General features: G+C 39.0%; 5 protein-coding genes across 5 annotated transcripts; 3 read left to right on the top strand and 2 right to left on the bottom strand.

Moving 5' to 3' along the window:
- The first annotated feature begins 737 nt into the window (after positions 1 to 737).
- LOC126752709 (cuticle protein 8) lies at positions 738 to 1,818 on the top strand. The gene is made up of 2 exons (XM_050463686.1): positions 738 to 1,058; positions 1,127 to 1,818. Exons 1-2 carry the CDS (start codon positions 1,047 to 1,049, stop codon positions 1,451 to 1,453), a joined length of 339 nt encoding a protein of 112 aa, XP_050319643.1. The 5' UTR covers positions 738 to 1,046; the 3' UTR covers positions 1,454 to 1,818.
- A 3,125-nt stretch (positions 1,819 to 4,943) lies between these two features.
- LOC126752705 (cuticle protein) lies at positions 4,944 to 6,254 on the bottom strand. The gene is made up of 2 exons (XM_050463680.1): positions 6,147 to 6,254; positions 4,944 to 6,076 (listed from the first exon to the last, which is right to left on the bottom strand). The coding sequence occupies exons 1-2, from the start codon at positions 6,153 to 6,155 to the stop codon at positions 5,666 to 5,668; spliced, it is 420 nt and encodes a 139-aa protein (XP_050319637.1). The 5' UTR covers positions 6,156 to 6,254; the 3' UTR covers positions 4,944 to 5,665.
- A 7,926-nt stretch (positions 6,255 to 14,180) lies between these two features.
- LOC126753692 (uncharacterized) lies at positions 14,181 to 15,237 on the top strand. The gene has a single exon (XM_050465368.1). It carries the CDS (start codon positions 14,181 to 14,183, stop codon positions 15,225 to 15,227), a length of 1,047 nt encoding a protein of 348 aa, XP_050321325.1. The 3' UTR covers positions 15,228 to 15,237.
- Positions 15,238 to 20,317: 5,080 nt separating this feature from the next.
- On the top strand, positions 20,318 to 21,882 carry LOC126753691 (sialidase). The gene is made up of 2 exons (XM_050465367.1): positions 20,318 to 20,329; positions 20,579 to 21,882. Exons 1-2 carry the CDS (start codon positions 20,318 to 20,320, stop codon positions 21,869 to 21,871), a joined length of 1,305 nt encoding a protein of 434 aa, XP_050321324.1. The 3' UTR covers positions 21,872 to 21,882.
- A 1,801-nt stretch (positions 21,883 to 23,683) lies between these two features.
- Positions 23,684 to 24,531, bottom strand: LOC126752707 (cuticle protein 8). The gene is made up of 2 exons (XM_050463684.1): positions 24,459 to 24,531; positions 23,684 to 24,395 (listed from the first exon to the last, which is right to left on the bottom strand). The coding sequence occupies exons 1-2, from the start codon at positions 24,468 to 24,470 to the stop codon at positions 24,045 to 24,047; spliced, it is 363 nt and encodes a 120-aa protein (XP_050319641.1). The 5' UTR covers positions 24,471 to 24,531; the 3' UTR covers positions 23,684 to 24,044.
- Positions 24,532 to 25,711: the final 1,180 nt, after the last annotated feature.

The raw sequence follows: 25,711 nt of genomic DNA, 5'->3' as shown, positions 1-25,711 counted from the left end.
CGGAATTAGTTGAAGTCATTGGTCTCTGGCAATAAACCAAACCCACTTAAAGCTTTAGAAATCTATATTGAATATGACATGACATACGACTTGATTTAGTGGAAAGAGTACTCGAAAATTGGGTTCAATTCCCTTTTGGTAAAAAAGTGCGACAGTCGAGTTTCACAAGCTTCTCTTCAGACAATTTTTTCACCAAAGACAGAAACAGATAGTAGTTGCTAAGTGCGGACTATAAGGTGAATGCATAAGAATGTCCCAACAAATCTACCTAAGCTTCGGGCAAGTCAGTATCGATGTGAGTGGCCTGAAGTTGTCCTGATGAAACACAAATTCTATCCTATTGGCCGCTTATAGGCGATTGTTTCCTTCCGATGGTCGAATTGTTGACAGTACTGGGCCGAATGAAAAGTTGAGCCGCAGATGAGCAGTTTGTAGTATATGATTCTTTCTGACCGTCAATCCTGTCTTGACTACTATATGCGCCAGCTCCCCACGATCATGACCGTGTTCGCTTCAAGTTGTCTAAGTGAGCAATGATGTCCAAGAAAGTGACGAGTGACAAAGTGTGTTACCTACCCATTACCTGGTCATATTTCAATGGCCACCGCTGTAAGTAAGTGAATGCCGAAAAACATATTACTACAAAGTTAACATTTATTTGGCTTTTTATTTGTCTTATATTTGATATTAAATTTTTTATTTTAATTTTCGCCATATTACTCAATCAAAAAGCACTGCAGGAGAACCGACCGGCTGTTGGATCCGGTGACAATTACGCGACAGCGCGTTGAATACAGCTCAATAGGACAGCAACAACAATGTGAGGTACAACACAAAGGGCGACCCATGGCTATGCTACCAGTGTTGGGCGGAAGATGTCTTCAACGTGCGCATGCGTATCATATTCATATGGCCGACTTCGTGCAAGTGAGTATAAAAGCTACATCAATGTGGGCAAACAGCATTAAACATAGCGAGACAATTGAAGTAGCAGCAGCAGTAGTACTCAAGCCACAGTGATTAATTAAACAAAAGACTCAAACAACATGAAGGCCTTCGTAAGCAACAGCCTCCTTTATAATAAAAAAAAAACTTATATCTAACAATTCTTTGCTCACCTTTGCAGTACGCACTCACTTTGCTCGCCGTCAGCTACTTCGCCAGCACCAGCGCAGGCCTCATTGGGCATGGTATACCCATTCCCATCGAATTGGAGGAAAACAGCCCACCGCAGTATGAATTCCACTATTCCGTGCACGACACCCACACCGGCGATGTTAAGGATCAGTTCGAGCATCGTCATGGCGATTATGTAACCGGCCGTTACTCGCTTATTGAACCTGATGGCCAGCGTCGTGTTGTGGAATATAATGCCGATCCATTGTTGGGCTTCACCGCTCAAGTGCATCGGGAAGTGCCAGTTATCCGCCAGCTGCCCTTACATCGTCATTAAAAGTTTGCCAGCAGAAAAGTAGTAGTGACATATACACCTACATACATATATATTCATTCTTACATATCCATGCATTTTATTTATATCGACAGTTCTGTAAAACATATGCATTGATCCTAACACACATACACTTACATACACGCATGTACATACATACATACATACATATTGAATCATATATAGCAGAATTTAAAGTTGTCCAGATAACATGTTGGGCAAAAACTAACAGAGTGTTGAAGACATGTAATGTGGACGACCCTTTATACACATACTCTTATAATAACATACATACATACTCCACATATGTACATACTACACATACCATTTCACAAACATTCAAAAATAAATGAAATTATTTATGCAAATTGAGTTGTTATTAATAAGAATGCCGTCTCCTCGTCGCGATCTGCACAGGGCACTGCAGGCTCAGGAAACACTTGTCCAACATGGGCATAGTCTCCTGTGCTAACTGCCGGTTCTGCGACCTGGAACAGGAAACTCCAGCACACCTAATCCTGGATTGCACAGCAGTCTGTGGAAAAAGGCTTAAGGCCCTGGATTCCATTTATATCAGCAGGGATCACATCACCTCAGTAGCGCCCGGCAAACTCCTGGAACTATTCAGACTGCTGGGACTCTGGGAAGACATGTGATATAGGAGAGGGCACAATAGACCCTAGGTCGCGGTGCATTACCTCATAACACTATCTATCTATCTAATAAAAATGCTTGCGTCTGTTTGTGGAATCCAATGTGAGATGTTACCTTACACTCTCCTAAGACTTAATTCGGTTGTAGCCTCGTTAAGCAGCTGGAACGTGTTTACAGAACAATTTTGTTATTGTTGTTGCAGCGGCAGAAAGCTTTTTTGAAGTAATTTCGAGGAATGGTGCCGAGTTGACAGTCCTTGGCTGGATAAAAATTCATGTCCGTTCAGATTACTTAGACGCGACTGTCGTGGAAACGGAAAGAGGCCCTCATTGGAATCTGTGGTGCACTAAGAATAACATCAACAATGGCCATCAATGCCATAGTTCTACAAATAGCTCGCAGGTGCATAGGTTCTAAGCAGGGACATTCTGAAGTAGCAGTAAATACACTGCTTCAAAGTGTAGCAAACTTCAGAGAGGTGAGAATTATATCTCATGGTAGACCTGACAGTGCGTTCAAGATGTGACAAGAAGTGTTTGATCTCTCTATCATTACCAACAAACCCCTTTTGGAATCGCTGTAAAATGCAAAGCCAATGAACTTGTTATACCGCAATCTTACCACAATTTTATGAGTTTGGGAACGATTGAATACCCCGCTGTCCTCTTGCGCTATAGCATTGAATCCACGGATCTCTCGTGATTCACCAAGCACTGGTCAACAATGAAGCCTTGCGAGGCACAACCTCCTTTTTGTCCTGAAAGGATCGCAAGATGATCTTTGAATTACAAGCTTTTAATATTCTTCTCGCCACTGTGGTAGTTGTTCTGCCTGGATACTAATTGATAGGCTCACACACTGTGAGGTTACATACCTTGTCTAACGTTTCAAGACATTCTTCATTACATACAAATTTTAATATTTCGATCTCGTGTTCGAGTTCGTGATGCTTCAAGAAAATAGTCTCTAGAGATAAGTAGTTGCAGACACATATATATTGAAGATATATTGTGAATGCATACTAACCTCCCAAACAAAGCTCTAAGAGCTTCTTTTCTATTGGTCAAAGATGGCCGCTTCGGATCGATTGTTTCCTTAAGATGGTCCAATTGTTGATAGTATTGGTGTGAATGGAGAGAATAGAAAGTAATTGAGGTTTTGCACTGCGACCTATGGTCTATTGTGCCCTCTCCCATATCACATATAGTCACAAAGGTCCAGCACTCTGAATAATTCCAGGAGCTTGCTCGGTGCGGCTGAGGTGATCCCTGTCGACATAGATAAGTTCTAGGGCCTTGAGCCCGCTGGGTAATCTGGAATCAAGTTTTCTGGAGTTTCCTGTTCCATGTCGCAAAATCGGCAGTTTGTGTATGAGACTATGCCCATGTTGGACTAGTGTTTCTTGCCAGGTTGTAATCTCCCAATAGTAACTTGGCGTGGCGCATTTCAGTTGCCTGCTGTCAGTGCCGTTCTCTACCCACTCTCTCCTCCGTGTGGAGCAACTCCTTTAAGGTGTGGGGCCTCACCGCAATGCATGGTTCTGGCCCGATCATCCTGGAAGCCTTTTATGCCCCGGTACCCAGTTCAGGTGTACACGGTTGTAAACTGATAGGTGGCTCAGCTTGCCTATACACTCCCCCACTAATAGCGATTTGACCTCATAAGTTGAGAGCGCTTTTAGTGCCACTTGACTATCACTGAGCGATACGTTGGTTACGATAGTTGCGAAGGAGATTGATTTCTGCACTCTGACTTTTAGTAAAGACTTATGCTTGAAAGATGCTCAGAGAACATATCATTGGTATGGATAGTTTGGTATGAGGTCTCACAACGCCTGCTCCAATGCCTTACGGTGTTTTCGAGCCGTCTGTGTACCACTGGATAGGGCTGCTCCTCAGTAGTAGGTTGAGCGTGGAATCACTCCACTCCGCCTTACCGCCGAGAATAACTCTAAACTTCTTTATGATGTTTACCCTCTGCGTAATGCCGTCTCTTGGAAAAAGAGCCAGTGGTGTGTCTGTCCCTAAGACCTTCATTTGTTGAGACAACATTATTTTCCCTTTGCCAAACCCTCTACCGCCATAAGCAGCATGGTATCCTGCCCGCGCGAGTCTTTGCAGCTTCGAAAGTGAAAGGCCTACCGAAGATTCCGAATTAACTGTTCCATAAGTGACAATAGCCACCAGATGATATCTAACTTGCAGTCCCAAGGTCTGCCGACTAGACGTCTGCATATCATGAGTTCCTTGGTGATTCTGGACAGTGTTAATTCCACGTGCCTATTCCACCATTAGGTTGACTCTAATGTGGGCCGATGAGTTTGACCTCTTTAGACTACTCCAACTTCCTGTCACCAAGTGTTAGGGGCCTCAAGCCAGTTTTAATTAGTCGAGACTTGACATCCGTTTGGGCGAACTCACAGCGATTTAGTTATGATTTTTTTTTTTTGGTTGACGATGTCGTAAGTAGCTCACTTTTCATCAACAGTAGCCACCGGCTTCAGAAATGGATTGATTATGTTGTGATTAAGTAGCAATTCGCAGTTGAATATTCAGTTCAAGAGGCTGCTTTGCGTTAATTTGTGGGCACTCGCACATTTAGTTGGGTACACTTGTTTCTGGACCAGATTTGCTTATCAAGAAAGATTAAGTGTATCGAGAACATCGGAATGTTTGGATAAAAGCCATACAATTTTGACAACATTTTAGTTAAAGTTAGCATTCTAAGACAAGAAAAGACTTTTCGTCAAGTCAAAAATCTTTAAACCCTCTCGGAGATAAAAACGACTTTTTTTTATAATCGCATTCTAGTTTTATTTGAAAATGCATAAAGTGCTTTCTATACAGCAAATTGCAAATAATTTTATGTGTAAACATATTTATAACAAATTAACATACAATAGCTTTACCGTTGAGTGAGTTATACAAGTGTTATGGCAATTTAAACAAAGCTGTGTTTCATAAATGTTAGAATAATGAAATGAACTAAAATGAAAAACGAAAACACTGCCGATGATGCTGCGACACCAGTAACTCAATATATCGCAGAAACAGGAGCGCAAACGGACGATTCTCAAGACGTGACAACGAACGTAAAAAAAAATCAAAAACTGTGCTAACATGTTATATGTGAATGTAAGAGTGTAACGTGTTGAGCCGAAAGGTTAGTGCTGACCAGAAGGGTCACGTGCCCGGTGTGGCACGCTTAGTGTACCTACAGGAGTCGCCAATGATTGCTTGAATATTGCAGCGGTGGTGTTTTCAAATAAAAAAAGTATTCAACTTAAAATTGCTTGTGTATTTGTATGTAGTGTTTCGTGGTTGACGCGTGAGTATTCAGAATGTAGTGAACTTAAAAAAATCTAGATATTACGTTTATACATGTATGGTATATATATGTTTAAATGTAAACTACCCGTAGAGTCGATTTGTTTAAAAAAGATGATGCATTGCTTAATGATTTCTCAATGATTTGGTTGTGTGACAATGTGCTGATTCAACTGCTCGTTCAACCAACTATGCTGCTATTCGTACGAAATCGCTTCATTGCCATTGTCTATGCTCAGTACTTACTCTGCAGACCCAAGGAGAGCAATGGTAATTTCGGTGCAATGGCAATAGGTGCGAGTACTTTGGCTACTGGTGCAATAGCCTTAACCACCTTTTGACCGAGCGGATCACGACGCACTAACGCATTGAAGCCATTGTGGGCATCAGATGTATAGTCAACGGTGCGTAGATAGCCATCAGCATCGACTAATGAATATTGTCCTTGCACAACATCGCCTTTGCGGGATTCCGTTTGGCTCTTAATGTCACCGGTGTGATCATCGCGCACCGAATAGGAGAACTCATAGTGAGCTGGTGCCTCGACTTCGACGGTCTTGACTAGCGCCGGCTTGAGCAACAGTGGTGCATGTCCCAATTCGATGGCGGTAGTAGCACCCAAACCGATGATGAATAGACCGAATAACTGTAAAAGGATATGTACATATTAGCCAAATTAAATATTTTAATAATCTATAATTACACGTGGCACGTACAGTGAACATTTTGTATGTGTTTTCGAAGGATTTCACTTTTAAGCTAAGCTGCTGTACACTGACTTTTTCGTACTACTGTACTGTGGTGTATCGACTTGTACTCGTGGAACTCCTGTGCTGTACTATGATTCTGATCAATTAGCCGCCAACTTTTATATTGTGTGACCGCTGATGTCCGTTAGCTTGGAAATTTCTGCCGCAGCAGTTGCGCTGTGGTGGCACAAGTGCTAGTTTCGGTCCCACAACAACAATTTGCTACAGTATCACTACAATATTAACCAATATCGAGTGTATGCAAATGCCTACTACATGTATGTCTATATGTGCCTCAAAACCACCACCCAACGCCTTACCGTTAAAAATATCGCTCTCATATCTTATTTAGCATTTACAGTGTTACAAAAATAAGTCCTACTTGTTGGTCATTTTAAAATTTTTAATTCTTTTAATTTCTTTACAGTGCATTTCAAATATTTTTTCTTTTAACTGCAAGTATTTTCATAACACTTTCGGGTATCTTTTCAATATACTCTTAGTAGATTTAGCAGAAATCTTGTTTTGTTCATCGATACGCATGCCCATTTGTTTATCTCTCGTCTAGGTACCGATATTTTTTTGGCATTTTTTCTTTGCGGTTGGCGCGTGTCGCTGCAATGATCTATTTTGCTGTGCTTTTTCTTACCTGCGTATAGTCTTTTTGTACTGGTCAGCACAATATTTTCAAACTAAAGAATTCTTTGAACCAAAATACTTAGCCATGCCATAAATTCTGTTACAAAGTTTACAATGCATGCATGGGAGAAGGAATCCAGAAAAAAGTGACGCTATACATATGCTTATAAATGATCAGCGTGTTGAGCAGAGTCGATTGTAAATACGTGAATTAGTCCTTCAGTTTTTGTGATATCGTCCTGAAATTTTATAAATGTGCTTTTTCACCAAGTAGCTAGTCATTTGCTATAATCGACGATAACGGACAACTATACCATACAGCTGCCATACAAACTGACCGATCCAATTAAATCCTTGTATGAACAACTTTTTATGTGGCAAGTTATCGTCACGAAAATTATAGGTTATATCTGTATATATTACATTTTTATCCAAGCCATCACTACAACCCTCTTAGATACGGTCAACTATGGCATATAGCTATGTACCATAGAAACTGAACTACCAATTCAAGTTCTTGTATCAAATATTTTTTTTTTGGATTTGATAACATACTTTCACAAAATTTGGCAAATTTGGATTATTATCTCAGGGCGCTGCAAAATTGTTTCGATCGAACTTTTGTAAATGGTGATCCAAGTAGAGGAACTGTTTTGCATTTTGTCATGAAAAGACTTACCCTGAACAACGTTTACAAGACGTTCAACTTTATTAGAAAAATTCACGTTTTGTAAAGAATGTGTTTTGCGCGCTTCGCTCAACATGTGGTCAAAATAATCAGCCTACTGATTGGAACTATTCGCAACACCATTATCCATTTTGAGGTTCAGCATTTATTATTGGTTGATATTCGACCGAATAGACCACGTTCAGCACACAGTGAAGAAAATATAGCAACCGTAGCTGAGAGCACACACGAAGACCGTGGAGAGTCGATTCGGCGCTGTTCGCAGCAACTCGGACTCTGACGTATGGTATGACTTGGCGCATTTTACGTCGAGATCTTGAATTGAAAGCGTACAAAATACAACTTGTGCAAGTATTGAAGCTGCTCGACCTTCTCAAGCGAAATTGCTTCGCTCTATGGACTCTTCAAAAGTTCTAAGAAGATAGGGCGTTTTCGGGCCAAATTTTGTTCAGCGATGAGGCCCATTTCTGGCTCAACGGGTATGTAAACAAGCAAAATTGCCTCATTTAGGACGAGGAGTAAGCTAAAGAGATTCAAACGCTGCCATTTCATTCAGAAACACACAACTTTCTGGCGTGGTTTGTGGGCTGGTGGAATCATCGGTCCATATTTTTTGAAAAATAATGTCTATGAGAATGTGTGATATTACACTGTTAGACTTTTTCCTGTGGGAGAACAACTACTGGTCTATGAGAACAACGCTTCGAAAGCAGCACGCGTGTTATTCGCCAGTTACCAGTCGAAATGCTCGGACGAGTCGTCGAAAATTGGACTGAATGGATGGACTATCTGAGACGTAGCCATGGCCAACATTTGAAAGAGGTAATCTTCAAAAAATAAATGAGAAAGAATGGTCTTTCGAATGATACTATATGGCATATAAGTGCCGTATGCAGTGACCGATTAAAATCTTTTCATATGTGTCTGTGAAAAAGGGGTTTAAACTGGACAAAAGTGTAACAGCAAGATATTTTAGAAGGCATGGTAACCCAATTTAAGTACTCTCTTCGTTGAAGATCTTGGATCTTTCAGCCATATTCTGCTCCAACATATGAGGTTGAAACCACAAAACAGTGACTTTAAAGCAATCTTTCTGGTTTTGTAGCAGCATATTAATGATCGTCTGGAAGTTCAGATTTGAATCCATTTGACTAAAGTTCGTGGTCAAAGTTAGAGAACATGGCCTGTCAAATATCCTACAGAAACGTGGAGAATCTCAAAAAATTCTCGATACATTTTAAGGCATTTATTAAATAAAATCAATCAATAACTAACCATGCAGAAGTGAAAATAAATTTGTTGACCAGTGCTGCCTATGCGTTGGAAATTTAAATCCTACTTGCTCCAATTTCAACTTGAAACGCCTGTTTGGCGTCGCCAATTCTGCGTAGAAGCTGACGAAACTTGTCTCCAAATACTCTTACGCATTTGCATGCGAGTATATCTGTTTGTAAGTATGTATGTATGTATGTATGTATATGGGCTTGTTTATTTCTAGCAGAAAACATTCAGTTATTTGCATATTTACTTGCACGATTTTTGCTAATGAAGTTCGGAAATGTGAGATATACTGATAAGGATAAACATCGACGCAAGATTTCAACACAAAATATAAATTACAGATTTTTGCTAACGGAATTCTAATTTTGACAGAAACATACAAATCAACGATAAATAACATGTGTTGTATAATTTTTACATGAGTACTTTTGCATTTTTGCATATGACACAATGGCAAAAATTCTGTGAGTAATCAATTTTATGTTCGTTACACGTTCGTTTCAAGAAAAAATATAAAGCCGTGCTAAGAATTTAGCTTTATTATAAAAATAAGGGATTGCTAAAATGTTTTAAAAATGATTCGAGGCAAGTGACCGTCTCGGCTGGCTCGAATAAACCTCAGTTGAGATCACTTTTTAAAGCAATTGTGGCCGTATGTCGAGTCCGAGCACTAATGCGAGCTTTCTCCGATACTCTGCTCCACAGCAGAAATAGCGTCTCCGATATACACTGTAATCCAGGCGCTTTATTCAATAGAAAACGTTACTAAGATAGTCGCTTTATCTATCTTTTCACCACCAAAATAGGTAGTAACTTGCAACTCATGATGATTGCCTGCCATTTCCATTAAACGCACAGCAAAACCTTCCTGACCATCAATCCTCACCTCGATTCGCCCACGACCGTTCTCGCTTGACATTATCGTAAATGTCCCAATTTCGATCACCAGTAACCATCCGCTTTAGAAATGGATCGATCTTGTCAGAAGTCGGTCGTCTTCAGAAGTCAATAATAAAGACAATGCTGATTTGTTTTTACGATTCCGAGGGTATTGTACACCGAGAGTTCGTCCTACCTGGCCAAACGATTAATGCTGTGTTTTACCTTGGTGTTATGAAGCGTCTTTTGTCACGCATTCGTCGTGCTCGACCACAATACCGTGAGGCAGGGTCCTGGCGCGTGTCATCGGTCGACGCTTGTCCAACCATAATCACTCACCCTACTCACCTGATCTGGCACCCTGTGATTTTTACCTTTTTGGAAAACTTCATTTGCCCATGAAAGAACACTGGTTTCAGGACATTTCAGCTATGGCGACGACCGATATTCTCTTTTTGGAAGAAGGCGTGGAAGAGCATTCCGAAAATGACCTTAAACACTCATTTCAAATGCTAATTGACCGGACTAAACGCTGCATCGAAGCACAAGGAAACTGCTTTGTATAAAAAAATATAACTTTTGAAAAATATTAATTTTTTATTTTAATGAAACGCATGTTAGTAGGTAATCAACGGCCACAAAACTTCGCAATAAGCAATTGATTAAAATAAAAAACTGTTATTTCATGCAGGGGACAAAGGACACTTTTGAGCTAAAAATTATTTAAAAGTAGGCGTATCCCCACCCAATAAATAGTTTAAGGTACACACCCTTCAAACAAAATCAAACAAAAATGCTGCGAAGAAACGCTTTACTCTTCATATACTGTGAAAATTTTGTAAAATCAGATAATAGCAACGCCTACTCCCATATAATGGTTATGTTTGGTGAAAACTACAAAAAGTGCGAACCCTGCCTGAATCATGACCAAGATGGTAGAGAAGAGATTTATTGGAACAGGTGTAAAAATTAGACAATGACCGTAAAATCATATAGCTCACGAACTACTTCAACCAAATTTGGTCTGTGAGGTTATCTAAACATTGCCACATTGACAACCACGCCTTCTTCCCATATAACAAACTTTTAAATTCCTTCTGATTCCTTCACTGTATAGTATACAAATCAAACAAAAATAGTTCTCTAAGGCAGTTCATATTACGCCCAAAAATTGTCGAAATCGTTATATAACTCTTCAAGGGCCCAGACAACTTACTTATTATATACGTATATGTATGTTAAGGGGGTATTCTTGTCTAGAAATGCTATTTAACGGCATTTTTTAAAGTCCAATAAAAAAAAAAACTAAGAACATTTTTACTATCCAATTTTTTATCAGATATTTATTGAGATTTTAAGAATACAAAAAAAAAAAAAAAAAAATTTGTAATAATTTGATTAATTGCGGCGTGGTGGCGTGGCGGGGGTGGAAAATAAGGGTGCGCCCTTCCTGACACGATTTCAACACTTTGGGTGATCTGAAAAAGAAAAAAATTTCAGTAAATGGCGACTGCTTGAATTTTTTGCCCGTTTTTTGGAAAAGATCAAAATTTTTTAAAAATAGTAAAAGTCAAAATTTTTTAATAGTCCTAGTTCCAACCATAGAGAGATACATAAAGAAGGTCCACACCAAATTTCAAGTTAATCGGTTCATTAGAACTTGAGAAATCATGTCAGAAGTGTTGAAAATAGTATTTTCGAGAAAAACGCGATTAAAGATTTGAGTCTAACTGCAGCCGGTTTGCACGCTGCGTCACTAAAATAGCTATAAGTCGGTAAATAATAGAAAAAAAAATTAAAAAAAAAAATTTTAAAAAGTCCTTTGGGGAATATATTCTTAAAGGTTCAGTCTTTAAGAATATGCAAAACAAAATCGATTTTTTTCAAAATTCTAGACTAGAATACCCCCTTAAGCCCAGTGCATATGGCAAGGCAAGAAAGCTCTAAAACATGAACAAAAAACGTTTCAATGCTTGAAAGTATTTTGCATCGATCTTAAATACTTTTGAATTTAGCGATTAGTAATAGTAAATTACGTTTCCTGTACAAATTTCAGTGGCAAGTTTGGATTTGCTTAAAGCGTTTCATATTAGATTTTGTACGTAAAAACGAGTCCTGTTATTGGCGAAGAAATATAATGTTTCTAAATCCAAAATTTTTGGCATTAAAGCAAAAATACAAGTGATTTTAAAATGCGTAAACAACACATTTTCGGGGCTTGGAAAAAAACACTGCTTTCCTCTGAGCTGCCCAAAATGAAGAAAGCTCTTTATCGTTGTTTATCCGTAAGCGAAATAAGAACTGAACAGTAAGTACTTTAATTCTAAAAGAAAAAGCCAAAAAGCTGCATTCAAAGTTAAAGGAAAACGAAGCTAATTTTAAGCAATGGAGGGCTTCAAAATTTTGGCATTCGACTCATTCAAATAACGGGCGAAAAGTTGTCTTCGTAGCTTCATCTAGTTAACTTTTTGCAGAAAAACTAAAACGGGACAGTATGAGAAAGCCTTATGGGAGCCGGTGTGAAAATTGGATGATGGGCGTGGCATCGCCTATTTTTTGATGAAATCCCATATCTCGGGACCCGACTGACCGATTTCGATAAATTTCACGTTGTGAAATGGGACAATAGCCACGAAATCGGACAATAACCCCGCCTACTTCCCATATAACACAACTTTAAATTCCATTTGTTTCGTTCAAGTTTCCAGTACGCAAATCAAGAAGCAATTAATATAAAATAGTCTGACCTTATGACCAAAAATTGTTCAAATTAAACAAAAACTGTTCAAGCCCTTAGGTGCCAAATGTTTAGACTCCGGTACCCCTGACTTTTATTAGAAAATATCGATCAATATCTAAGATATATAATTGAAATTCAGTGTTGGTACTTTTTGCAGAAAAAAGTGTTGGTACTTCACTGACAATGGTATGTCTGTATGTAAAAATGGGTTGAATCGGACCAATACTTCGCTTAGCCCCCATATACTTAATATAAAGATTTTCGAACTTCCGGTTGACTTTGTACCCCATATATCGGCCAATATGTGAGTTATCCTAATTAAAATGAGAGAGCGTGTTTTACTCATAACAGTGTATCTTTGTGTCTAAAATAGATAAATTTGAGCGAAAACTTGGCCTAGCCCCTATATAACTAATATTAGGATTTTCGAACATCCGGCTGACTTTTACTCTATATGATTGGTTTTATACCTTAAAGTATTTTCCTGGTTTTGATTCTTGCAAGTTGCACCCGAACTTAGCCCTGCCTTACTTGTTTCAATAGCCTTTTTTCGACAGATCTCGCGTGAGTCGTATTAAGCTGTCATGTTATTTTTGTTCAGTATTGTTTTGAACTGTACACGAAGACCGTGGAGAATCGATTCGGCGCCGTTCGCAACAACTCGAACTGACGACTTGGCACATTTTACGTTGAGATCTTAAATTGAAAGCGTGCAAAATACAGCTTGTGCAAGAACTGAATGCGCTCGACCTTCCCAAGCAACATCGCTTCGCTCTATGGGCTCTTGTAAAGTTCCGAGAAGATCCAACGTTTTCGAGCCAAATTTTATTCAGCCAAGAGGCCCATTTCTGACTCAGCGAGTATGTAAACAAAATTGCTTCATTTAGGACGAGGAGCAATCTGAAGATATTCAAAGGCTGTCATTTCATTCAGAAAAAAAAAAACGGTTTGGTTAGGTTTGCGACCGTTATTGTGCCATAATAACCGACTGCTTGGTGCCTAAAAGTGAAATTGGAGCAAAATATCAAGCGTGTGATTCGCCAGTTATCAGTCAAAATGCTCGAACGAGTCATCGAAAATTGGACTCAACGGATGGACCGTTGAAACGTAGCCGCTGCCAAAATTAATAATCTTCAAAAAATAAATGTCCAATAATGTTCTTTCGAGTGATAATAAACATTCTCCATCAAATTTGAAGTTTCCGTTTTTTTTTCTTTAAAATAGTAGGAAACCCAGAAATGGATCACTCTTTACCTCATGATGACGCTCAGAAAAAAATATCTTTCCAATAACAGTTTATACTCATAAAATGTATGAAATTAGGACAATACTTCCTCTTGTTCCGATATAATTAATATACGGTTTTCCAAGCATCCGATTGGCTTTATACTGTATATAGCCGTCAGTATGTAAGATATATTAGCAAAGTATAAGTGAAAGTATAATATTGAATATACTATCGTTTAATGCCATAAATGTGCGATATCGATCCATGAACTATCCCAGCTCCCATATATTACATATAATGGTTTTCATTATTCCATAATGAAATTTGTGCGTAAAAATGTTTGGATGCAGCTGAACTTAGCCCCTCCCTACACGTTCATAATTTATCTTTTGATTTGCGCTTCATCTAAATCTTTAGTTTTCATCACTTGACGCACGTTTGTCTTTCTTCTTTGCGATTTCGTGCCGTTTGACACGTTTGCATCCAAACGGTACTTTGAAAATATTTCACTGTTTATGGTTTGCTAACAGACGCATCAGTTGCAAGATGGGCCCAGATGTATTAGCAGTTATTTTTGTAACCGTATTTTTAATTAGTTGCGCCAACGGAAGTGTAGACGGCGAAAAAGCATTCACCCAAGCTGAGTATGATATCATCAACGACACTGCGTCCTTTCCATGGCAAGACCTACGCAATGAAATACATCAGGGTGATGCCATCACCTATGAGCTGGGCACGCCACAATACCAAATTTTAAACGCCGATGAGCCGATAGAAATCATCACACCCGATCAGCCCGGTTATTACGAAAGCCTTAAGCGTTATGAAGCGGCAGCAATGCAGCAGACAGAGGAAAAGCAGAGTGATGCGACTACGACACCCCCAGAAGAAATACAAAAACAAACAGTTACGGAGAAACAAGAAAAACTGATTTCAGATGGGGAGAAGAAGATTCAATTTATCATACTGAACTCGAAGAAAAAGAGCAAAAATCCAAAAATGTATTTAGGTTCACCAAATCAATACCAACAAGATGCCAAGTCAGTTGAAACGAGCAAAAAGAACAACGAATTGAAGAATAAAAAACCGGTAGTAAAAGAAACAGCTCCTTGGACCCATAACTTTAACGACAATATGGAAGCACAATCGAAAGGAAGCGAAGTAGAACTCGTTGATTTGTCAAAGAACATCGAGAAGAGCAAACAAATCCAAAGTGTGTCTCCACAATCAAACGATAAGGAAGAAAAAGTAAAATCTTTGGAGGCAAATACGTTTATTCCAAACACAGAAACCATTATTATCGATAATAATAATAATTCGAGCAGCACTGTCTTATCATCAAAGTTTTTCACAGAATCGTCGCTAAAAGAAGTCATGCCGGCTACGGATATACCAGCGGAAACTCCACTCCAATTACCAGATACGTTTCTTACATACGATACTCCGCCCACTGAGGAGACATCAGCGCCTCTAAACCAAAAACTGAAAGAACCCTATATGACTGATATGAGCTCGGATGCGCCAGTATATGAAGCTCCACCCCACATCCGAGATTTCGAGTATTTATATCGCTCAGCGTTGGGTCTACCATAATATAGACCAAAAGTTAATACACATATCTGATTACCAAATATATGGGTATTCTTTAATTAATTAAACGTGTTTTTATAAATTTTTTAAAATAATTGTTTTATATAAAGCTATAAAAATTAATAAAAAATCAATATATTTTTTTTTTAAATAATTAGTTTCGATCGTGTAATTAATAATGTGGCAACCCAGTCAGCAGCTCTTTTGCATTTTATATAAAAGTGTTAAAAGTACATACAAGTACAATAGCAACAAATGATCTAAACACTGTTCAAGTGGAGCCGTAGCTCTCTCAGGGGAGACTTTTGTCCATATACGACTCAAAAAGTTTTTTAGAAAAGTCTATGTAGAGTGAAAAATAACGCCGTTAGATGATATGGAACTATCAGACAGAAGTAATTGTTATATGGAAGTAAAATTTAATTTAATATCTGAGGATGCAAAAGTGAAATTGTAGATAAAATATTGCAGACGATTTTGATCAGATTTTGGCGAGGTTAGAACTCACAACTTAAATATTTTGTTGCGAAAAACATTCACAAGGAATATAAGATATGTATGTATATATGTATGTATGTATATGTATGTACTTTGATTTTGAATACATAAACTACTCTCACTCGTATTTCGAAAGGAATGTACGGTCAAAGAGCCGTCAGGATCGGGAAGGACTCCTCTGAGCCGTTCTATACCCAACAAGGTTTCAGACAAGGCGACTCCGTACGACTTTTTCAATCTGCTCCTGGAGAAAATAATTCGAGCTGCAGATCTGAATAGAAGGTATAATATAATATGTTTTTTCCCGGTTGGACAAAATATCGAAGCAAATACGAAATATCTCCTGTCATCAAAAAAACAGTCGTCTCACTCGCGACTAGTCTTCCACGTCACTACTGACAGTCATAACTTCGAAGTCATAGATCTTGGAACCAGTATCAAGACCAACAATAATGTCAGCCTTGAAATCCAACGCAGAATAACTCTTGCCAATAGGTGCTACTGCGGACTGAGTAGGCAATTGAGAAGTAAAGTTCTCTCTCGACGAACAAAAACCAAACGCTATAAGTCACTCATTATTCCCGTCCTGCTATATGGTGCAGAGGCATAGACGATGACAACATCTAATGTGTCGGCGTTACGAGTTTTCGAGAGAAAGATTTTGCGGAAGATTTATGTTTCTTTTAGCATTGGCAACTTTGAATACCGCAGTTATTGGAACGATAAGCTGTGCGAGATATACGACGACATTGACATAGTTCAGCGAATTAAGAGATAGCGGCTACGCTGTCGTCACTACATCATGTCGTCCGAATGGATGAAAACACTCCAGCTCTGACAGTATTCGACGCAGTGCCCGCCGGGGAAAGCGAAGGAAGAGGAAGACCTTCATTGCGTTGGAAAGACCAACCACAGAGATTAAAATCCCTCACGCTATTGGTCCTCTCTGAGCTACACTGTGCTTCCGACGAAGTTCATCAATGCAAAAAGTTGTATCTGTGCAACAGCCGAAATATCGTCAGGAAACCTTCGTCCGATAGGTTTGCATTCGCATAGAAGATGTTTTATAGTCTCTTCTTCTTCTACCTCCTGACGTATTCTACAATAGTCATTGTAAGATCTGCTGACATGTCTGCCAATTAGACAGTGATCTGTGAGCACTCTTGCTAGATTTCTTATGTCGTTCCCTTTGAATTTTAAAAGTCGGCATTAGCGGCCCAAATTCCATTTATGCCGTGCTTGTTTAGCAAGTTAGGAATTGATTCCATCGAGACTCAGATAACATGTTTGTCGATTAAATATCTACAAGTAACCAATGGCATATGAACTCCCTCTTTTCTGGAGTCTAATTGTAGGGTTGTGCCTGCTCCGGTTAATTCACCTGCTTCACAGTTACCAGGAATATCAATATTTTCTGAAGCAATACATTAGAGGCCTATTATGAAATATGGTGTTATTTAGATTCAGCCTGAGATCAATACATTTCTCTATTTTTGATTAAACCCTAAGAGATTTTGGTGATTTCAAAGTCGCTTTGCTATCTGTATATAGTATATTAGGTTTATCCGAAAAGTAATAGGACTGATTTTCTTCCGCCGCGACTGTACTTCGGAGCGTGCGCTCATCGACTGGATTCGATAGAGGGTGTTTCTAGTTCCAGGTGCTCGGAGAGTCAGTACAGAAATTTTCGCGCGACGTGTTTCTGTGAGTGGAGCAAGCCGAAAATGCAGCGTTCGTTAAAGCAGAAGTACGCGATTAAATTCTGTGTTAAACTCGATAAATATTCGACATAGACATTTGATATGATCAAGCAGACGTACCCAGATGTTGCTTTAGCAAGAAGTAGTGTGTTTCTGTGGCACAAGGCCTTTTTGGAGGGCCGGGAAGAGGTCGAAAACCGTGCTGGGAGACTTGCGACTTCGACAAACACCGGCAATGTGATTCGTGTACGCAAAGTTTTGAACTCAAACCGTCGACTAAGCCAAGTTTTACGTGAAAGATCTCAAGAGACTTAAAGGAAGAGTCAATCGGGCCACGACAACCGCCTTTCTTGTGAACAGCTACCTAACCTAGGCCGGCATCCCAACGCTTTCGCAGCCGCCCGACAGCCCAAATGTGGCTCCCGAGAACTTTTTTTGCTTCCTTGCCTGAAAAGGCCGATGAAAGGCAAGCATTTTGAGTCGACACAGGGGATCCAAGCATCATCATCTCGGCTGCATCGACGCAGAAGGAGCCTAGTTGGAAAGTTTCTAAAAAATTGTAACAATTGGTTCCATAAATTTTTTTAAATCGACGCAGTTCCATTTCTTTCCGGATAAACTCTGTATAACTACATAAATAAATTTTTTTTTGTTATGACCACACTCTTTGTCCAAGTAAGAAGCTATTCTTTAATTACTGTGAATCCTCACTTGGAAGACATTGCATTGGTTTCACAGTGGGAAGACGATTCTGGATCCAGTTTTGCTAAAATCACAACGCATTCGATTCGCACTACTGTTCTACTTTTGTCTGGAGGGGCAGGCAGTATTTTCGATCGAATAGGATTCTATAGGATTTCGAAAATCCGCGGTAGTGGGTTTAAACAGGAACTTACTGAATATCTTAGAATGCCACTTATTGTAGGCGATTAATAGCTATGGATATATAGGATTCCTGTTGAGTCTAAAAGTCTAAGTCTAAAATTTTAAATCGATATGATTTAAATAATTAAATTTATTTGACATAAATAGTTTTTTCCGTAATAATCTTCCAAAATCCAACCACCCAGTTTAATCATGTTATTTTTGAATGCATTTTTCTCGAAACATCTCCATACCATGGCCTACCAACTGATAATCGATAATCGAATTTTGGCAGACCAAAAAGGGCCACAATTTAGGGCAAAATTCATATTTATCTTAAAAACGCCGCCATTTTTTCAATTTCTGATATTTTTTTCAACTAAATGTAATTGCACTGACATCTTCTAGTAGAACTGATTTCAGATAGAGGACCGAAGATCGCGAAAAATATTTAAGTTTTTTATTCAAAGAATGTACTGTGTATTCTTAAAATATGTATACTCGTAAGTATACCCTTAAATATCCAAAAATCACTTATTTTAGGCTGTCACACTAAAAGTGCCTCACAATATCTTAGCATTGGTTAAGAACAGAAAATTTGCCAAACTGTTTTGTAAACTTGCCGTCCTCGTCTACATATAAATTTTTATATTGTTTTCGGTTGACTTAATTCAATACAACCATTTATGTCGAAACTTATTTAGAGGAGAACTCAGAAGAGTCAAATTTTCGCAATCAAAACGACCCAGAATTATATCCAAAATATGACTCGATAAAGACAATAGTGCAATGAGTCTACTGTTGAACAAGGAGAGGACGAAACATTGCTTGACATTAATAGTGAAATAGTGACATGAAAAATCTTAGGTGTTTCTAATGCAGTTTGATACCCTAAAGTCAAATCTGAAAACAAAATTTTTCTATCACCCACAGATATTCTGTAACCTGTAGCTTTAGATTTTACAATACATAAAATTTCATTAAATTGCATCATCTCAAATTTTCATACGATCAGGGATTTATCCGGTTTATACCGGTTCTGTCTGCTTGTTTTACATAATAAACACTTCTTTTCATGTCACAAAAAACAAGTGGATTTTTGTTTTCCAGTGTAGTCTTTCTCTTCAATTCTCTTGACTTTTGCAAAATAATTCTTTGCATGCCCAAATTAGGCATGTTCTATGAGATGAGATGAGCTGAGATGAGATGAGATGAGATGAGATAAGATGAGATGAGATGAGATGAGATGAGATGAGATGAGATGAGATGAGATGAGATGAGATGAGATGAGAGGAGGTCGTTGTACTGCAAACAATTATAGAAGACCAACAAATATTTTTAGTCTTAAAGGAGATTCAGCTTCAAATATATTAAACCTCTTTGTGAACTTGGCTAGCGAGGAATCGAGAGCCAGGCTTGTGAAATATTAAAACATTACCACAGAAATCGGTGTTTAGAAAATAGCAATAAACCTACTTTTAATTTTTTTAGAATGAAAATATATTCTATAAATTTACAATTTGTTCGAGCGTGCATTGTCTAAAATCTAAGAACCACCCTAATACTACTATCTAAATTAAAAGCTTTATATAAATATGTAGTACATCTTAAGCCTACGAAGGTTATGAAGCAATAATATAGGAAATATCTGCAACTTACAACGTCGGAATTTACAAGTAACTTCGGGAAAACGGTTGTTTATTTTGTAAACATATTTCGTTTCATGCGGTCATATAAACAATTAGTACTACATTTACCATTTCTCCACATTTCTTTTTCCGCTGAACGTGCCCTAGGCGAACATTTTTTGCCCGTACAACCTTCGCTCGTATATTGGTCAGCTTTGCAAGCGCGTGCTGAGCCGGCGTTCAGCGGAAAACGAAATAATTCGACACCCATGCATTGCGCTGTCGCACTAAAGACGACCGGCTTATAAAACTTAATGCAATAAAAAAAAGTTTTTTAAGTTTCAATTGACAATCGTCGACGAATCTGTCGTTAAGTGAGTGCGCCGGTAGACAAAAGCAAAAAATGCTGTTGAAGGTAAATTAACACTGACTAGGTCGCTGCGAACACCACCCGCTCGGTTTACTATAAGTGCCAAATGGACAATATGGTAGAGACGATTATTTAATAAGACATAACGGCTTTGCCGACGTTGCTATCGCCGTTCTGACCCACTTAGCGTAGTCCAATTCGCGGTCAATCACTTGTTATATCCCGTTTTTTGCTTTCACTTTTATTTTCGATCATATTGGACACACAAGCTAATGCTTTCTCTTTCAATTTCAGTCTGATTCGTTCTATTTCTTAGTGCTGGCCTGCGCTATTATCGCGCCAGCCGCGTCTGCACCTAACTACCATCATTATTGTCCGCAATGTGAGGAGGAAGTATGGGAGGAAGTGCCATGTGAAGAGGTCGCTACTACCAGCAGACCTACTACAACCACTACTGCAAGGCCAAAACCGCCCACTTATGCACCCACCACACAGAGACCCCATACAACGGCACGTTCACCAGTTAAGAAGACGACAACAACAAAACCGCGTACAGCACATCACACCACCCCTACACCGCCGGTCACAACGACAGCCGCTACAACTTACAACAATTGCTATTGTGAATGTAAAGGAGGTTGTAAGGAGTTCTGTCGCAAAGTGACGGTAAATGGCGCAGCACAAGCAGCACAAAAACAAATAACACAAGTTACAAAGACAACACATCGCGTACCGAATGGTCAGCTCAATTCGGAGCACGTGCATCTGCTTAGATTTGTCCCAGACTCACAAACGTCATACACACCGGTTCAACCGTCAACGCAGCACAGCATACCCTCGGCTATTTATCCTATAAATCCTAATAATGAGTTGGTAAATCCATACCTTCATAGAAACTTGGCGTATAAAGTTCAACCAGCAATGCCTCCACCATCGGGACCGTCTCTTCAACCGCAGCCAGTAGCAATCGCTTACCCTCAATCAGCACCAAATTTATATGAAGATTCGCAGGTCACGAATATCTATCCGGATACTTTGTTAGAATCGAGTTATTCTGTTGATGAGTTGACTCGTCTTTTGCAAATGGAAAATCTTAATAAAGCAGCTGCCAACAGCTACACACAATCCATTAACGGACCTTCATATGCCGTACATGACAGTTTACCTCAGACTCCACTTTCTACCGCACCAATTTATCAACCACTTTCGCTGTCCCTAGGCTTCCCACTGCCTGCGGATGCGTCAAAATATGAAAATAATTCTTCGGAGTCTCAATATAAAGAACTCAGATTAGATGTCAGGTCACAGAGCTATGCGTCACCATTGCTGCCAGCTTCAGAATCCCAGTATGCAAACTATGTGCATAAAATCGATTTGAGTGAACCACAACTTTATGCTGTGGCGTCTCCTTCATTACCAGCTCATCAAGCAGGCTATGATCAACACAGTTCAGCTACCTTGAGTTGTCACAACATATATGATGATCCCAGTACAGAATATATGAATTCAATTTCTTATGGTTCAGAATATGGTTCACCAACTTCGAGTTATGCTCCACAAACGGGACTTTATGCACCATCGTATTAAATTTAGACTACAAGAACTATATAAAATTTTAAGAAATAGTTTTTTAATAGTAAATTATTATAATATATTTAATTAATTACTTATTATTGTTATATAAATAAAATATTTTAAACATTGTCCTCTTTAGACTCGACAGAGTTTCACTTTTAGTTCGAACCTTTCGAGTTCAAAAGATGGCAGAGCAGGTCCGGTGATAAAGCTTTTCTACTCGACCTAAATATGATAGTTTAGGATGTATGTAAGCTGGTGTACTACTGTATTGTATATTTATTTTGTAATGTTTTTGGATTATAGTAACTCTGCACAAAGAGCTAGTCTCGGAAAGCGATGTAAACCAGTCTGCCTCGGCCAACATTCGGAAGTAACTCAAAACTTGTAAAACTATTAATGCGGTAATTATTTCAACACAATATGAGCGGTAGGAGTGATATTGATCCCTGAAGTCCGCTAATATTGGCTCCGGGACTTGCAGTAATGAAGTGTTAAAAAATCATCTAATCAAATTTGACTTGGACTGATCCACACGTTAAAATGTTCCATAAAGAATACTACTTGGTCGCTTTGAGTCTCTAAGTGAATCATTTCGGCATAAGCTATCGGATTTGTAATTAGAAAACTCATGGATTTTTCACCACGATAAAACGCCGTCACATTCTAACTAGCATGATTGTGCCTGACTTGTAAAGGTCAAACACGAAACGAGAGTCATCACTCTGCCACCGTGTTCGGCAAATTTGGCTACCTGTGACTTTTTCTGCTTTCGAAACTGAAAAATCCGCTTCAGGCAACGCGCCATAAGTCCATTGAAGGCAGTAAAAATCGTTCACTGAAGGCAGCCGAGGATTATAGCAATGCATGGAAAATTGGATTAAGTTATTTGAAGGCGATAATAAAGATTTATTAGGTCGAATTACGACTAAGAAGTGCTCCCCATTCACCGTATTGTCCGCTTTTGCATCCGTACAACATCATTTTTTAAGCGTAAAAAAGCCGCTCACTGAACAGAAATTTGTGTAGATCGTGAAGATTATCGCCGCATCTGAGGCTTACTTTGAAGAGCTTCAGAAAATGTGTTTTTCAGATGGGTTACAGAAGCTGAATAAGCATCAGTGGAGCTCTTAGAATAACGCCAAGTTAAGCACTTAACGTTATTTTACATTTACTGCCCACAGTCTGGTTCTGCAAGCAATTAGCAACGAAGTCAGCTCTTAGACTGTAGGAAGTCGCCTGTAATAAGAGGACATTCTAAGGTACTTAACAGAGTAAGTTCTCGTTTCTACACGGATTTTCGAAATCCTATAGAATTGAACTTAAATTCGGTAGGTTATTGCCTTCACTTTCAGAGAAGAATGAGAAATGTGCTAGGTAGGCGGGGGCACGAGATTAAGCATCTATACGGATGGGTCAAAACTAGATAATCAATGGGTTCCAAGACATCCTGTTAAATGTGAAGCCGATGAGCTACCCAGAGGATTCACCACTTTGCAATTGCCAGCAGACTGCGAAAACCAGAGTTTGTTTAGGAGGTTACACAGATAAAACTTTGAGTATTGACAAACTTCAACAGGAGCACAATGTGGACATAATAGAGTATGCGGAATTTAGACCCGGTGGTTTCACAATGGGTCTAATAGGGTAGTAGGTGCGTCGTCAGACGTTTCCTCTGCTTACCTACCTACCTTATGAGCCTAGAAAATGGATGAATCAAGTGGCTTCGCAAAATCAGCGATAACCGTTGTTCTGGAATCTTGTTTCTTTACCAACATCTTAATCCCTTGCACCTTTCTTCTTTCAATTAACGAACAATAAGCGTTATTTTCTTTACATTGACGCATTTATATTTCATTATGTGTATGTATGTGTATGTATAGTATGTACATTTGCATGGCATATTTAACGGGAGATTGCAGAAATATTTACAAATATCATTATAATAAAATGGCACATAAGGGATGCTTTCACAATTTGACTTAAAAACTTTGTTAAAACTTAGCTAATTATAGGATTTATGGCTAAAACACAAAAATGCAAGTGTAAATATGAGTAAATGCAACGATTTCCACAAATAACCATGCTTGACGCCACGAAGCTTCGACTTTCACACAAGACCGTCGTATCGAGTATTTCTAGAATATTTATGATATGGTGGTTTCAATGCGGGTTTTTCGGCGTTCTAATGATGCAGCAAAGCTGGTGCCAAAATTTTGGTAGCAACTAACTTGTGATGCACTTCGGGAACTGGAATTTTGATATTGGTCGGTTCACGTGAAACAACAGCTTCGAAGCCGCTATGATCGTCGGCTTTGTAGTGGACGACACGATGATGGCCATCGGAATCGATCAGTTCGTAAACGCCTTCAACACGATCGTCCTTGCGTGACTCCTTCTGCGATTTTATATCACCAGTGTGTGGATCGTGCACAGCATATTGGAACTCATAAGCGACGGGGCCATGTTCTTCATGTGGATCACGAAGCTCGACCAAAGCGTGCACGTGCAGAACGGCGATGGCGAGAATGAATAGCTAGAACGCGGAAAAAATAATTGAGTGTTTTTATGGTTTCATTTTGTAGCCGCAAATATTTACCTTGAGGAACATATTCTAGGTTTTCGCTACGTAAGTGGTTTACTTAATGTAATTGAACTGTGTAGTCAGCGCTGTAAATTGCAAGCGTGGATTAATTGAATATTGACATCCTGCGCGCTTATTTATACCTAACTAAATCAGCTGAGCGTTCACAGAAGTCGTGCCAACATACTGCATAGCTCAAGTTTCGTAATGACTTCTTCGGCATATATTGTTTTCTATTTTTTTGTGATTCAAAGCACACAAGTATACTAGTAAAACTTCTTCAAATATCGCATTGGGTTGCGGTGAGTTCGATTTGCGTTCGAATACTTTAATTACTAGCATATGTACGCCTATGTAATCTACTTTAGGCGCGCAGCTTTATGTGTTGCGACACTGAACCACTAAAGCATATTGATTGGAACGATAATACAACAACAACAACAACAAAATTATTTGATGCTGTGCGACACGTAGCGCATACTGCCAATGCGGCAAAGTGCGTTCACCAACACCTCCATCGCACGTGCGCCCCTTCGACATATGTATGTATGTGCGCGGTACGGCGCGCATGCGCAAACGCATTATGCAAATGCGTCGCCAAGTAGCAGAATATTTGCCCAACACTTATATTCATACGCATATGCATATGTATGTATATATATGTTGCAATCGGCAGACTAGTATCACTTATCAAGCGCGGCATGTCCGCTTGCGCTGCGTTTATTGCCAAACAAGATTGATTTATACCGCGCCTGTGCCGCGCTGCTCCAGCGCAACCCACAAGCATTAAAAAGATGTTGAATTTTCGAACTTTTTATTCGAAATTTACTAAGTTGCTTTAAAGGAATTTCAATAGCGCTTTAAGCTGCGCCAGCTGTCACAGATGCCGTCAAATATAAATGCGCCAATTAGTCGCGTCCGACATGCATATTCAATCAATTGAGTTCGCCTATCTATAACCAGATTCTCATACGCATACATGTTCATTTGCAAAGTGGCTTACTTACACCAGTCGGTAATTGTGCGCAACTAAAAAATTATTAGGGATCAAATCCATTAAGCGTTATGACTAGCCGGTTATATTTTGATATTGCTCCCGTGCGCTGGGTAATTTGCCGCTAACCTTGTAATTTACATACACATAAATACATATATATACATATATATATATATATATATATTCGTTATTATAAATAATTTTAATTGTATGCATTTGTAGATGCTTAATTCAATTTAATATAATATTTGGTTTGGCAGTTAAATGTCAA

The sequence above is a fragment of the Bactrocera neohumeralis genome, chromosome 3 (assembly GCF_024586455.1).
Source record: "Bactrocera neohumeralis isolate Rockhampton chromosome 3, APGP_CSIRO_Bneo_wtdbg2-racon-allhic-juicebox.fasta_v2, whole genome shotgun sequence".
Classification (NCBI taxonomy): Eukaryota; Metazoa; Arthropoda; class Insecta; order Diptera; family Tephritidae; genus Bactrocera; species Bactrocera neohumeralis.
This window is presented reverse-complemented; position numbering and strand designations above follow the sequence as displayed.

Bases quoted from the DNA above. Each gene is read 5' to 3' on its own strand.
- LOC126753692 (XM_050465368.1), top strand. From the start codon at position 14,181: ATGGGCCCAGATGTATTAGCAGTTATTTTTGTAACCGTATTTTTAATT.